The 15233-nt window shown below is 52.7% G+C and overlaps 1 protein-coding gene across 1 annotated transcript; it reads left to right on the forward strand.

Moving 5' to 3' along the window:
* Window positions 1–343: 343 nt before the first annotated feature.
* On the forward strand, window positions 344–14914 carry Fbrs (fibrosin). The gene is made up of 18 exons (XM_005351295.3): window positions 344–2399; window positions 2688–2867; window positions 3630–3665; window positions 3756–3785; window positions 5739–5787; window positions 5875–6175; window positions 7447–7748; window positions 7944–8146; window positions 8265–8309; window positions 8501–8596; window positions 8824–8892; window positions 9891–9920; window positions 10295–10366; window positions 10724–10841; window positions 10932–11012; window positions 12591–12674; window positions 12815–13022; window positions 13123–14914. The coding sequence occupies exons 1-18, from the start codon at window positions 1950–1952 to the stop codon at window positions 13715–13717; spliced, it is 2949 nt and encodes a 982-aa protein (XP_005351352.2). The 5' UTR covers window positions 344–1949; the 3' UTR covers window positions 13718–14914.
* Window positions 14915–15233: the final 319 nt, after the last annotated feature.

Raw genomic sequence — 15233 nt, forward strand, 5'->3', positions numbered from 1 at the left:
TGGCCAGCAAGGCTGATAAAAGGCGCTTAGCACAGACACCTAGAAACCAGAAATCAATCCCCAGAACCCACAAGGAAGTTGAAGCCTCCACAAAGTTGTCCTCGGGCCTCAGCGTGCACATCATGACACTCACACCCCTACATACATCAGGCCCACCGCCACACAATAACGATACACTGAAAAACCAAAATCCAAAAAGCAGAGACCAGAGTCACATAACAGAAAGGCTTCGGACAGTGGCCAGGGCCCTCGCTCTGGAGCCAGAATCCAGTCTGTTCGTACAGATCCCCTTAATAAAACGGAGCAAACAGCAAATATTTACCTCGAAAACGATTACCAAGTGAATTAAGGCGAAAGAGTACTCCGCACACGAGTGCAAAGTGCTTTTTATTGCTGAGCGCAAGAAGGGGAGGCCGCCGCTCGACGCCCGTAGGAACAGGAGCTCGGTCTCCGCCCCGCTGCTGACGCTCGCCGAGCCTCCTCGCACGGAGGCGACGCGGCGGAGCGAGCCGCCCTAAGACCGCAGGCGGGGCTTCAGCCGTGAGCCTGCGTGAAACGCCGACAGGCGGACAGGCATAATCCCGACCCGTCAGAGAACGCCCCCCTGCGCCGGCGGCCCGCCCACGCCAGGCCCCGCCCCTCGGCGCCGCGCCTCAGCGCCGTCAGGAGGCGGCCAATGAGCAGAGAGCAGGAAGAGGCGGGGGGTCCAAAGGGCCGCTCCAAACACCTACTTCGGACCAGCCTAGTCACAAGACCTGGGGGCGGGGCCAATTGGACCGTCCAGTCCGAGGCCTGAGGGCAGTTACATCCGGCACTCCTGCGACTCTGGCTCCGCCCTTCGCGTTGACGTCTACTGGCCAACCTATAAACGCCTGAGCCGCGGAGGGAGGAGGAAGGAGGCGGAGAGTGGGAGGAGGCGGAGAGAGGAAGGAGGCGTTGGCTGAGGAGGAAGAGGGAGGAGGGGCAGGGAAGTTCTGGCGGAGCGGAGGCCGAGACTCCCGAGGAGGCAGCGGGAGGCTACGGCGGAGTTCCTCGCTGCTCGGCGGCCTCTCCGGATCCTTCTGGACACAAGTCAGTTGGAGACGGAGGAAAGGAGGAAGCGGCTTTTATGTCGGAGGACAGTCAGAGGAGCTCTCACCGTCACCGTTGCCTCACATCCGGGACTTTGGAGGGCAGGCTCCGCCCCCTTGCACCTTTCAAGTCTACCGGAGGCGTAGTCCTCTTTAAATCCCCTTAAAGGGGTGGGCACCAAACTCGGCCGACTCCAACGCCAGCCTTAAAGGGGAAAGCTGCCGAAGCTGACAAACAGAACTCCTGTTGGAAGAACTGGGGCGAGCGGAGTTTTCCCACCTCCCGTCCCACGCAAGAAGTTCTTTAAATTCATCTTAAAGGGGAAGTGGCAGCGTGTGGCGGACTAGAAACTTAACTGCGAGCTCTTAAAAGGAACGGCCTGCTGTTTGAAAGCCTCTGGACTCTTTAAAGGGGTGGCCTCTTTCAGCCGGAGGACTTAAGACACTTTTAAAGGGGAGGTCGCGCTTTCCGCCCCTTTTAAAGGGGTGGCCCTTCCTCTTCCTCTGGGAGACTTGCCTCGACCCCTGGCACGGGGCCGCCGCCGCACTAGACCAGCCGGACACGGTGGAGTCGTCTTAAAGGGGCCGGGGGCTGGACAGTTTGAGGCCTCGCCTTAAAGGGACGGCCGCTCAGTTTTCGTCGTCGCGGCCCCGCCAGCCCTACAGGGGGGGCCTTCAGGCTTGTCGCCCCGGGGGCGGCGCCGGCTCTCTGGGCCTTGGCCTTGGGGCAAGCCAGGGGCCAGAGGATCCTGTTTTAAAGAGGAAGCCGGAGCTCTCCCGTCCCTGTGCGAACGGCAGCACCGCGCTCGCGACCCCGGGCCTTTGGACAGGCCGCTTCGGGCCCCGCCGCCTCCGGATGCGGCGCTGAGGGCCGTCACCATGGAGACGGCCGCGGCCCCAGGCCCGGGCTGGGCAGCTGAGGGGGAGCGGCGGCGAAGACGTTGCTCGCGGCGAGACCGTGATCGGGAGCAGCGGCGCCGCCGAGGTCCAGGCGGTGACGCGCCCCGGGCCTTGTTGGCCGCCCCGCGCGGCTCTTCATCCTCGTCGTCACCGCCGCCGCCCGCCCGGCCCTGGTCGTCAGCTTCGTCTGGAGAGCGGCCTGGGGGCCTGAGGCGGCGGCGGCCCCGACCCAGGCCTCGACCCCCGAGACCGCGAGCTCGGAAGCGGCCTGCCGGATCGGGCAGCCGCGGAGAGGAAGAGGAGGAAGAGGAAGAGGGGCCCGCAGAAGACGGGGAAGCCGAGGAGGAGCCTGAGGAGGAGGAAGAAGAGGAGGAAGACTTGATCGATGGCTTTGCCATCGCTAGCTTTGCCAGCCTTGAGGCCTTGCAGGTGTGTCCTGATAGGAATTGGGGGTCTTTGGGAGGAGAGTCAGAAGGGCAGAGAGAAGGATACAGCCCTCGGAGCGGATGGCATTGAGGGGGCAGTGGTGACACCCCAAACCAGAGCAACCGGCTCCTCTGGCCTGGCTTCTGCCCCACCCTGGGGTGGGAGGAGGTAGAGCTAGTCTCTAGGGACTACCTAAGTTACCCTGACTGAGAGGCAGTGAGTAGCTTGGTCACCCTTAGTTGGGGAGCTTTCCTTTCTCCAACCATTTCAGTCCCACCTCCTCTTCTACAGAAGGATGCATCTCTTCAGCCCCCAGAGCGACTGGAACATCGGCTGAAGCATTCTGGGAAACGGAAGAGGGGGGGCTCCAGTGGGGCCACTGGGGAGCCAGGGGACAGCTCAGAACGTGAGCCTGGCCGGCCCCCTGGGGATAGGCCCCGCAAATGGCCCAATAAGCGAAGACGGAAAGAGGTGAGCCTGTCCCAGGTCCCAATCCTTCAAAAGTCTTCAGTCAGAATATCATTCGAGTAGGTTGGTTTTAGCGTGAGCATCAGAACTGCCAATCCTAAACAGTAGTCCAAGTTCTAAGAGCAGAGAGGAAGCCAGAATAAATTGGACAGCAGCCCCCCACCCAGTGCAGGCCTGTCAAAGACTTGACTGCAGTCAAACTCGCTTGCTTTTGCTTGTGCTGTGTACTACAAACATGCTGATAATTCAAGACTCATCAAAGACACTTGACACTTGGTTGAATTGTAAATAAATTAGATGTCCCTGCCTTTCCCTCTAGCTGGTGACAGCCTCTAGGGAGAAAGAGACAGTCTACAAGCAAACACCTAGCCTCATTTGAGCAGCTGTACAAGGCAGTGATCCAGGAGCAATCTAGAAGTGCTGCAGAAACCCACATGAGGAAGCCACTCATTCTATCTGGGGGATGGGCAGCAGGTTGTGGTTAGGGAAAGCCCCCTAGAATGTCTTGGGCCCCAAAGTAAGAGTCAGAAGTTTGCTGAGGAAAGAAATGAAGAAAAGTTGTTTTGAACAAAATATATGAGAACCTGGTGTATTAAGAAGATAGTAAGGGCATTGGGAATGAAGGTGGGAAGCACCCAAAGAAAAAGCTAGAAAAAGTGGCTGAGATGATTGTAAATGTCCTTGAATGCCTTTCTGGGAGTTGTGGCTTTATACAGTTTCCTGGCCAGTCAGCCTCCCTCACCTCTGGACTCTGGTCTTTCTCAGGCCTTCTCCCGTCACTCTGTGGAAGCTGGATATATAGTAAGTGTTATCCACCTATAATGGCCCCTCCCTTCCCTCTTGGGTCCCACTCCTCTTCTATCTCCTGATATCTCTCTCTTTCCTTCTCAGTGTGACGCAGAAAGTGATCTGGATGAGAGGGTGAGTGGGGCTAGGACTTGTTGGGTGGGCATTGTTACATGTGTTTAAATGGTCTGAAGCCGACAGAACTTCCACAAATAGCAGACATCCTTCCCCGGGGTGGGAACATGGTTATATGGAACAGGATTAAGTTCTGAGGAGGAACGGAGGGAAAAGGAGGTATTGGGGTGAGGGATGGTGCCACAGTGTGTGTATCAGAGGACAGTTTCAGAAGTCAGCTCTTCCACCGTGTAGGTTCCAGGGCTGGAACTCAAGGCTTGGGGCTTCCCAACAAGCACTTTTACCTGCTGAGTTATCTGCTGGCCCTGGTTTTTTCTTTGTTTGGCTTTTGGATTTTGGTTTGATTTGGGTTTTTGTTTGATCGATTGGTTGGTTTGGTTTTTGTTTCTCATTTTAGTTTGTGTATGGGTGTTTGTCTGCATGTATGTTTGTGTATCACTTGTGTGCAGTGCTTGAGAAGGCCAGAAGAGGGTATCAGATCCCCTGGAACTGAAGTTACAGACAGTTGTGATCCTCCACGTGGGTGGACCTTATGGAAGCCAGGACTCTTATATGCTGATCTGTTTCTCCACATATAGACCCCACCCTTCCACCCATTATATTTAATGGTGGACTTGGCTAGGTAATCAGAGAATTGAAAGTTTGCTTATTGATCAAGCATCCTTCTCAGAACCTTTGAAGCCTCCACTAGCTTTCTCCAAGAGTCCAAATTGAGTCTGGAACTGAGTGGTTCTTCCTATGGCCATCAGCTTGTTTGTATAATTTGAGTTTTGCAATGAAGATACCAAACCATGGTTGATCGATGCAGATGCTCATCCTGTAAAGGTCTATTTCACTTTCCTTCTTTTTTTTTTTTCCACCTCAGGATAGGGTTTCTCTGTACAGCCTTTGCTGTCCTGAAACTAGCTCTGTAGACCTAGCTGGCTTTGAACTCTCAGAGATCCACCTTCTGCCTCCCAAGCACTGGAATTAAAGGCATGCACCACCACCCAGTCTATTTCAGTTTCTTATTAGTGATTTTTGGGAAATAATGTGCCCTTGGAGGTAATGTTTTACCTCTTTACTCCTATAAGTAACTACTTTTATACAACCTAAGGTGTGTGTGTGTGTGTGTTTCTTTTAAAGTTTTTAAACAGGGACTCTGGTAAGCCAGAGGGTTATTATGGTCCACCTAAGGGGATGGTGGTCCCTATCCAGTTCTAGCTAATTATTGTCATGTTAGAACAGGGGACCTTGTCAAAAGGCCCTCAAGTCTGTTTTAATAAGGACTCTTTCCAGCTCTGAAAATATAACCAATTTAAAGGTGTTGTGGGATTTTTTTCTTCTTTTTATTACTATTCACAAACCATACAGATTTGCAGGCCAGATAGTGTTTTTTAAAGATTATTTTATTAGGACCAGGCAGGGTGATGTTTACCTTTAACCCCAGCACTCAGGAGTCAAAGGCAGCTAGATCTCTCTGACTTCGAGGCCAGCCAAGGCTAAATAATGAGATCCTGTCTTAGAACAAGCAAAAATATTATCTTTTTAACAGTATATATGTGTGTGTGTCCATACAAGTGAGTACAGATGCCTGCAGAGGCTAGCAGCTTTGAATTCCCCTGAAACTGGAGTTAGAGATAGTTGTGAGCTGCTTGACATGGGTTAGGACTCTAACTCGGGTCCTCTGTGACAGCAATACAAGCTCCTAACAACTTAGCCCTTTCTGCAGCCTTCCAGCAGTCAGTCGTAACTGACATTTTTCCTTTGATCTGCTGTCATCTCAGCCATCTCTGCCTGGCCTAGCAGAGTTTTGGCCTCAGTGTACCACTTCCTTCTTTAAAGTGTATATTCCATAAAGTGTATATTCCAGTGGATCATAGCTAGGCTGATGAAATAGATTTGCCACCACCACCAGTTCATAGCAGGCTCCAGAGGCTTAACTACCTACCGTTCTCTACCTTTCTCTCCCAGGTCTCCGATGATGACCTCGACCCTTCCTTTACTGTCTCGACCAGCAAAGGTTGGTCTAAGGGCTGGGGTGGAAGCATGAAAGGGACGCGGGTGAGCATGAACCTCCGCTGAGCATGTCTACATCCTGCTCTCACAGCCTCGGGTCCTCATGGCACCTTCAATGGGAACTGTGAAGCAAAACTGTCTGTGGTCCCTAAAGTGTCGGGCCTGGAGCGGAGCCAAGAGCAGCCCCCAGGGCCCGACCCGCTGCTAGTGCCTTTCCCCCCAAAGGAACCACCACCTCCACCAGCCCCTCGGCCTCCTGTCTCATCCCCTACACCCTTACCAGCTACCCCCAGTCTGCCACCCCCACCCCAACCCCAGCTGCAGCTTCGGGTCTCACCCTTCGGCCTCCGGACTTCTCCCTATGGCAGCAGCCTGGACCTCAGCACTGGCAGGTGAGTGTACAGGGTCTGGTCTGATCTGGAAGAGCTACATTCTGTAACAGGGACATGGGATGAGGTCTAACTTGGGAGAAATTGGAAAGTTCGAGTGACACTGGGAAAATAAATTGAAAGAGATTACTACAGGGTTTATGCGTTCATGTACAGGGGAATCCACTTTTCAGAACTGTATTTCCTGGAGAGAACTTGGTGTAAGGTGCATCTGCTACAGATAATGTTGGGAACATACTTTGGGAAGTGCACACATGATGATTAACAAATGCTGACTTTGGTGTCAGTCGGACCTAGGTTCAGATTCTTTCTCTGCCACTTACTGGCTGTGTTTTTTGACAAATCATGAGAGCCCCAATTTCCTTTCTTATGAAATGAAATAATAGTACTTCTTTCTTAAAACTGTCTTGAAGATTGATTCTGAGTGAACGCAGTGTTTCCCAAAGTGTGTACACTCGTCATTGGGGGACATGGAGTGATTTCGGGTCTTGGCCTGGTAAACTCTAAAATATTTAAAGTTAGCTGCTTTAGGAGAATATGATGATACCTCAGCTTTTTGATTTAACATGTTACTGCTTAGGATAAGGCCTGAAAAAAAGTGAGTTATGTTATAGAAAAGGAATTGGTATAGTACAGATGGTTGCATGGCTCCAGTAGCACTGGGGAAGGTGATGCGACATGTTGGAGACTTGCATTGGCTCCTAAAGCAGATGCCAGCAGTTGCTCTACAGTAAGTACTCATTAAAGGGTAAGAGTTGATGACACTACTGTTATGGGTTCCTCACTGTTGTTTGTCCTCATTGTTTATTATTGAGAAAACTAAGGCTCAGAGAGGGGCAGTGACTTGCTCAAGGTCACCCAGGGTGTTAATGGCAAGATGGGCATAGAGTTCAGGCTACCTGATTCGCAGGACAGGATAATGTGGTGCTGCTTCCTTTGTCTTAGGGTGGTAACTTTGGTGGCCCATTGTAATTAAGCATCAAAATGAATGTTCTGTTTTGTGCTGTGGTTGAGTCAGAAAAAGGAAAGTCATATGGCAAGAGATAACAGAGGCATCTTTGTGCAAACCAGATCTAAAGAAGAGAAGGGGTTGTTGGGTGTGGGAGGCATCTCATCCTGAGACTGGGTTCTCTGCAGGGAGTCCATGGGGGCCAAGTTCTACCATCTCCCATATTGGAGAACCAAGGCCACAGCATCACCCAGGCTTCTGACCCACCTCCTGTTAGAGCTAGCACCTCCCACCCCCTCACTCATCTCCCCACTTCTCTCCCCAGCTCTTCACGGCCGCCCCCCAAGGCCCCGGCCCCTCCCGTGGCTCAGCCTCCCCCCTCATCATCCTCTTCGTCCTCCTCCTCCTCATCTGCCTCCTCCTCGTCCGCGCAGCTCACCCACCGGCCCCCGACGCCCTCACTGCCCCTGCCTCTATCCACCCACAGCTTTCCTCCCCATGGGTTGCGCCCACCACCACCACCCCACCACCCCTCCTTGGTCTCCCCTGGCCCCACCCTGCCCCCACCCCCACCTCTGCTGCAGGTGCCAGGGCACCCTGGGGCCTCAGCCGCTAACGCCCTTTCTGGTGAGTTTGGGGTCCTGGCAGGGTGGAGTGGTGGGGGGCCATGGCCCCAAGCATGGGCTCAGTTGGCTTTGGCAGGGACCAAGGGCCTGCGGAGGGAGTGGCTCAAGGCTAAAGGGAAGGCCAGTTCACCTGGGCCCAAGGAGGCTAACTTGGTGGCGCCAGTTATTAAAGCCTTCTTCCCCTCCCCTCCCACAGAGCAGGACCTGATCGGCCAGGACCTGAACTCTCGCTACCTGAATGCCCAGGGTGGCCCTGAGGTGGTGGGGGCAGGGGGCTCAGCCCGGCCCCTGGCCTTCCAGTTCCACCAGCACAACCACCAGCACCAGCACACCCACCAGCACACCCACCAGCACTTCACCCCCTACCCCCCGGGCCTGCTGCCTCCCCACGGCCATATGGTGAGCTCCTCCTTGGGCTGCTGATGAGGCTCAGAGGCCTAAGGGAGGGTGTCTCCTGCAGGAGAAGGAAGATCCTGGGTCCCTGGCTGGCAGCTCACTCTTCCCTTCTCTTCCCTAGTTTGAGAAATACCCAGGAAAGATGGAAGGCCTTTTCCGACATAATGTGAGTGTGTGTGAGGGTGTGTGATGTGTGGGAATGTATGTATCGGTGGAGTTCAGTCTTCAACTCCAAAAGCAAGAACCTTAAGCTTGGGAAAGCTCTTTGGGGGTGTTAGGGTGGATTCCAGAGATGGGTAGATCAGACCTGGGCTGCACCTCCACTCCCTGCTTGGACTAGTGCCCTTCTCTCCACAGCCGTACATGGCCTTCCCTCCCGCTGTGCCCGGGCTCCCTCCCGGTCTCCCGCCAGCTGTCTCCTTTGGCTCCCTGCAGGGGGCGTTCCAGCCCAAGGTGAGCTCCTGATCCAGAAACTACCACTTCCCATCCCTTACAGACATCCTGGACCCCCCTATACCTTCTTTCCATCCCCCAAACTGTATTAGCCTCCTGCCCTCCCTTTGGACCCAGGTTTTTGCAACACCATGCTCCCTCTCCTGTCCCATCACCCATCTTAGTTTTAGACCCCTTTTAACTTGGCACTGGCTGTCCTGTCTGATCCCTACACTCCCCTTCCCCAGAACACGAACCCTGAGCTGCCACCACGACTGGGGCCAGTGCTGAGCGGGCTCCCCCAGAAGGGAACACAGGTGAGGGGGGACAGGTCAGGCCCTGGGGGAGTTGGAAGGTATATTGAGGGGAGAGAAGAGTTGACTAGAGAGGAGGGTGAATCACTGACTCTTCCCTGCAGTCCACCCTGAGGAGTCTAAGGAGAGGACTTTCGTATAATAAGTCTGTGCAGGCATGAGGAATAAAAGGTTGAGGATAGGGGCTGGAGAGATGGCTCAGAGGTTAGGAGCATTGCCTGCTCTTCCAAAGGTCCTGAGTTCAATTTCCAGCAACCACATGGTGGCTCACAACCATCTGTAATGGGGTCTGGTGCCCTCTTCTGGCCTGCAGACATACACACAGACAGAATATTCTATACTAAATAAATAAATATATTTAAAAAAAAAAAGGTTGAGGATATAGTCCCAAGAATAAAGTAATGAATGGGGCAGTAGTTTTGTATTTTGGTTTTGTTTGGTGATACGGAGATCAAACCTAGGGTCTCAATACATGCATTCTGCTACTGGGCTGTATCTCTAGCAAGACACTGGTTTTTGCAGTGATTTTCAAATATAAATCACATGATTCCCTCCCACCCACAAGTGGGAAACAATGAAAAAATAAACTTACAAAGTGACCAGAGTTGTTCCCCGGCTCCCCACATGTCTCAGACTTCAGGGCTCTGAGAACACTGTAAAATATGTACTGAACATGTTTCCTGAAGGATAGACTAGACTTTCTGACTTCCTTAAAAGGTCCCCTTGCCTAAGGAATCCGTGTTGCATGGAGGTGTTACAGGACAGGCTGCTCTCTGGTAGAGAAACCTGTCCTACCTAGCCATCCCAACAGGGACCTCCTTATCATCTTACTCAGAAACCTGGTGTAGAGAAAGCGATGCCTAGAGTGGGAGAGAAATGGGAAAGATGATCGGAGGGAGCCACAGTCTCGGAGATTTGTGGGAAGGGTACTTGTAGAGGTGTGACACTCAGGTCAGTAAAGAGGTCTGAATCGCCTCCAATCTCTCCTTTACCATCCCCAGATCCCTGATCATTTCCGGCCACCTTTGAGGGTGAGTTTGGTGAGGATCTCAGGCTGCATGAGGCTGGGGGCTGGTTTCAGGGTGTTTGGCTGAGGGGGGTGGGGTCCTGCTTGGGAACAATTAAGTTCAAGGTGTGAAGGCAGCCAGATGTAAAACAATAGAAAGTACAGGGCTTTAAGTCACAAACTGGTCTTAGATATAACTGGCCATGGGACCTTGGGCAAAACAGTTTAGCTCTCTGAGCCTCAGTTTCCTTAGGCTTTAAGATTAATCTAATTATCCCTCAGTTTGGGGATGATGATTGAGGATGCTGTGTGGCAAGGCTCGGCCCAGGGCCAGGCCTGGAATGGGTGGTGAGTGAACATTTTTCCTTCCCTTTCCCTTTGGTCATCTGGGGGCGACAGAAACCAGGAAAGTGGTGTGCCATGCACGTGCGTGTGGCTTACATGATCCTGAGACACCAGGAAAAGATGAAGGTACTGGGACTGGAGGGCTCGGGAAAGTGGGTCTGAGAGGCAGGGGTCATCTTAGGTAGTGACCTTCAACAAAGCTCAGAAAATTTTTTAACAAGAAGCCTTTTCTCCTGTCTCCATCATTGGTGAGCAGTTCTATGCACCTGTGTTCTCTGCCTAGTTTGGTGTGGTTAGAGAACATGCTAGAAGAGGTGGTAGAAAGTATCTAAGTCTCCTTCTGGTACTAGCCAGCCCTTGAAGGGAAGCTAGGGGTGAGAGAGTAAGAGCCAGGGACAAGCTAAGAATAATAGGATTAGAAGGAAAACTAAAGTCTAGATCAGACCTAACTCCTCACTGCCCCTCTCCCTATGTCCCATGCAGGGTGACTCCCACAAGCTTGACTTTCGGAACGACCTCTTGCCCTGCCTTCCGGGGCCCTATGGGGCCCTGCCCCCTGGGCAGGAGCTCTCCCACCCGGCCTCCCTCTTCACTGCGACTGGTGAGTCTTGGCCAGCCCTCTCAGCCTATAGCCCAGTGTCCACCTTGCTCCCACTCATCCTCATCAGAATCTCCCACCTCTCTGCCCCAGGAGCCGTCCATGCTGCAGCCAATCCTTTCACAACAGCTCCCGGGGCCCATGGACCCTTCCTGAGCCCCAGCACCCACATTGGTAAGAGCCAAGAAAATTTTGGGCTTCCTTTACCCTGTTCTTAACATGGAAGTAGAGATGGAAACCAGACCTAAGAAACCACTCAAGTTGAGTCGATAGGATTTTATTTGCTTTGTGACCTTAAGCAGTCATTCTCCCTACTCTGAGCTGATTCCCTCTTCTGTGGAATGGTATGGAAGGGTGTGATGGTCCCACCCTGCTGCTGCTACTCCTGTCTCTGAAGTAGTCAGTGATAGAGGATAGTGTTCCCCCTGAGAGTGGAGAAGAAAGATTGTGCAGGCCCAAGGGAGAACATGGTGATTGGCCTAGGGAAGTTTCCTGGGAAGATTTAACCAGACTATAGGTGGACCAAAAAAAAAAAAAGTTGACTCCAGATAAAGGTGTTTCTGGCTAGGAAGACTAAGGATCCCATGGAGAGGTATGCTAGTTAATTCTGACAGATTGTGACTATGTATGAAGGATCAGGCTGAGAAAATGTTACAGATAGGGTGAAGCTGGCAAAAGTCTTCAGGCTAGTAGTTTGCTACAAAATTGAGAGCTGCCAAGAGGTCTCAGATAACTGGAGTTGGTACAGATAAGAATTTGACTTTTGGCTGGGCAGTAGTGGTGCACACCTTTAATCCCAGCACTTGGGAGGCAGAAGCAAGTGGATTTCTGTGATTTTGAGTCTAGCCTGATCTACAGAGCGAGTTCCAGGACAGGCTCCAATACAGAGAAACCCTGTCTTGGGGGGAAATTTTGACTTTTATAGTTAGACATGCCCCAGGCTAATGATACTTTACAGCTAGATGACTTTTGGCAAGTCATTTCACCTCTCTGAGCCCGTTTTATCATTTGAAAGTGAGAATTGTCCTTTTTACTTATAGAGATTTTTTTTTTTTTTTGGTTTTTCGAGACAGGGTTTCTCTGTGGTTTTGGAGCCTGTCCTGGAACTAGCTCTTGTAGACCAGGCTGGTCTCGAACTCACAGAGATCCGCCTGCCTCTGCCTCCCAAGTGCTGGGATTTAAAGGCGTGCGCCACCACTGCCCGGCTCACTTACAGAGATTTTAAAGAGGCTAAACAACAGTGTCTGACCTGGCACAAGAGATGCTCAGTAGGGCTGGAGAGATGGCTCAGTGGTTAAGAACGCTGCTTGCTCTTCCAAAGGTTCTGAGTTGAAGTCCCAGCCACCACATGGTGGCTCACAACCATCTGTAATGAGATTGGTGCCCTCTTCTGGCCTGCAGGCATACATGCAGAATACTAAGAATACTGTATACATAATAAATAAATAAATTTTTAAAAAAAGAAGTAGCAATTATTAAAAGAGAGAGAGAGATGCTCAGTAAATGGTTGTTAAAACTAAGTCACTGCAAGCCGTTATACACGCCTTTAATCCCAACACTGGGGGAGGTAGATCTCTGTGAGTTCCAGGCCAGCCAGAACTATGTAATGAGACCCTCTTTCAAAGAACAAATACCAAAAGTCTAAGCCACAGAGGACTCTAGCCTCACTACTCACCTGCCTCTTCCCCACCATTTCTTTGGGTCTGCTCAAAATTGCCTTGTGCTCTGACCAGTTTCCCTTTCCCCCCACAGATCCCTTTGGGCGTCCCACAAGCTTTGCCTCATTGGCTGCCCTCTCCAACGGGGCCTTTGGAGGCCTGGGCAGCCCCACATTCAGTGAGTACTGGGTAGGGTGGGAAAATGAGGGGTGGGAACTGCAACAATAGGGCTATATGCTCAAGCTGGGCCTGTGAGGGTACCTCTGTGGATTGTTCCCCCTCCTGGCCCCTGTCACTTTCTACTTTACCTTCTACCAGACTCCAGCGCCGTCTTTGCCCAGAAAGAAAGCCCAGGAGCCCCACCAGCCTTTGCCTCCCCACCAGACCCATGGGGCCGCCTGCACCGCAGTCCTCTTGCCTTTCCTGCTTGGGTCCGACCCCCTGAAACTGCACGGACACCGGGCTCAGACAAGGAGCGACCTGTGGAACGAAGAGAGCCCTCTGTCACCAAGGAAGAAAAAGACAGGTATGTCCTCTACATAACTGCAACCCTATGCACTACAGCGCTGTCAGCCACAGGAATTCCTTCATTCTGTTCCCTTGTGCCTGCCCACCTACCCCACCAGGGACCTCCCTTTCTCACGGCCCCAGCTGCGAGTTTCTCCTGCTACTCCTAAGACCAGGGCTGGCGAGGAAGGAGCCCGTCCAGCCAAGGAGTCTGTGCGGGTAAAAGAAGAGCGGAAAGAAGAGGCTGCTGCCGCTGCCGCCGCTGCTGCCGCCGCTGCAGCTGCTGCTGCTGCTGCCGCCGCCGCCGCTGCTGCAACCACTGGGCCTCAGGGCCTTCACTTGCTTTTGGAGAGGCCCCGGCCACCCCCTTTTCTTGGCCCTAGTCTGTCAGAGCGCTGTGCAGGCTTCTCAGAGCCGGCCTGGTTGGCAGGGCCTCCACGCCTGGCCAGGCCACCACGCTTCTATGAGGCAGGTGAGGAGTTGACTGGACCAGGGGCCATGGCTGCTGCCCGCCTCTATAGTCTAGACCCTGCTCATCCCCTGCTCTACAGCCGTTTGGCTCCTCCACCACCACCTACTGCAACTCCAGGAACCCCTCATCTTCTCAGCAAGACCCCACCAGGAGCCCTTTTGGGAGCACCACCACCTCTTGTGCCCGCTCCCCGACCCAGTTCCCCACCTAGGGCCCCTGGCCCAGCCCGGGCTGACAGGTGAGGAGAGGTGAGGGGCAGGGGCAAAGCTCCACCCCCTTTCCCCATTCCTTGTGACAAAGTCCTAGGGCTGAAGTTTTTAAGCCAGGGTTGGAAGGCAAAGGTCACAATCTCATGGCCATCTCTGAAGTCATGGACCTGGGAATAGAATCCCCAGCCCCCCCTCCCACAAGGTCAAGTATCTCGTGGACTGTGGGTGGAGTCACTGGGAAGACAGAGGTCGTAAGCCTCTAGAAAGAAGTGTGAGTGTGAATGTGTGAGTGTGCACACGCGTGCACATGAGGGGGTTATTTCAGAGGTTATGGCTCATGACCTAAGGTGCACCATGCCCCCTCTAAGGGCCTCTAGGCCCTTGGCCTGCCTCCCCAAGGGCTCACTAAGCCAGAGGCCAAAGTGCCCCCTCCCCTTCACCTAACACCCAAGTTCTCATGCCCTCTTAGGGCTGAGAAAGGAGGAACTAAAGGAAAAGGGGTTCCATGTACATATTTATCACCCCTTCCACAAATATCCCCAGACCTTTTGTACATTTTTACAGGGGTGCCCCTCCCAACAATCCCCTTCCTGGTTAATTAAATCATCAGACTGGTGCTGTGTTCCTAGCCTCTGGCCTCTCTGTAGGGGGAGGGTGTCCCAGGGGGAGAGCCTGGAGGGGACAGGCAGGAATCCAGGGCTTGACCCTGGGTGTGTGGGGTCCATCAGGGGGTAGACCAACAGGGAAAGGGACCTAGAATCTAGGCTGGAGGGAAGGGCAAACACTATTCGGCTGTCAGCCCAGGTTCCCCCAGACTTGTTCTATTCATTCTTTGTGGCCCACTACTCTAACAGACTCAGCCTTCAAGCCTCAGACTCCTCTTAATGGCTAAGTTCCTACCACCACCCTATTTCCAAGTGCCCTCAGGACTCCTGGGCCCTGTTCCACAGAACCCTGTCCCAAACTAAGGGAGAGGTGGCCAGAGAAGGTCACCATGAAACACACACCAAAGAAGGGGGTTGGTTCAGGGGTGGGCAACACAGGCAGCTTCTTCAGCAGCCTCCCAGCAGCAGCCCCAGCCTTCCCAAAGCAGCAGCACCTCCAGGCTGGGGCCTAACTAAAAGGCAGGGCTCAGTTTAACAAGACCGGAACTTTGACTTTTTCCCCAGTGGGGCTTATTCTGTAATATGACTTGCGAATATTTATATAAAAATGAGTGTTACAATGAGACACCCCCACCCCCGGCTCCTCTTTCAGTCTGTGTGAGTTGTCTGGCATGGGTTGGATTGGGTCCCAGAATGAGGAAGGAATGAGGACAATACTGGCCATGTCCTCCTGATAGAGGGTTTTTTCCCCTCCCTCCTATCTGGGGAGTTCTGCCACTTCTGAATGGGTGAGTTGATTAATGATAGTTGTTGACGTTTTCAAATACATTAGATTCAAACAATGTAGAAAGACATTGAACCATCCACAGGGCTAGTCAGTTATTTGGTGTGTGATCTCTTTGTTTATCTGTACATCTGTGTTAGAAAAGACCCATAATTTTCAC

This window comes from Microtus ochrogaster, chromosome 8, assembly GCF_000317375.1.
Source record: "Microtus ochrogaster isolate Prairie Vole_2 chromosome 8, MicOch1.0, whole genome shotgun sequence".
NCBI classification, from domain to species: Eukaryota; Metazoa; Chordata; class Mammalia; order Rodentia; family Cricetidae; genus Microtus; species Microtus ochrogaster.

Bases quoted from the DNA above. Each gene is read 5' to 3' on its own strand.
- Fbrs (XM_005351295.3), top strand. From the start codon at position 1,950: ATGGAGACGGCCGCGGCCCCAGGCCCGGGCTGGGCAGCTGAGGGGGAG. The intron at 8,147-8,264 runs GTGAGCTCCTCC...TCTCTTCCCTAG, and splicing joins TGCCTCCCCACGGCCATATG to TTTGAGAAATACCCAGGAAA. The intron at 11,013-12,590 runs GTAAGAGCCAAG...TTCCCCCCACAG, and splicing joins GAGCCCCAGCACCCACATTG to ATCCCTTTGGGCGTCCCACA.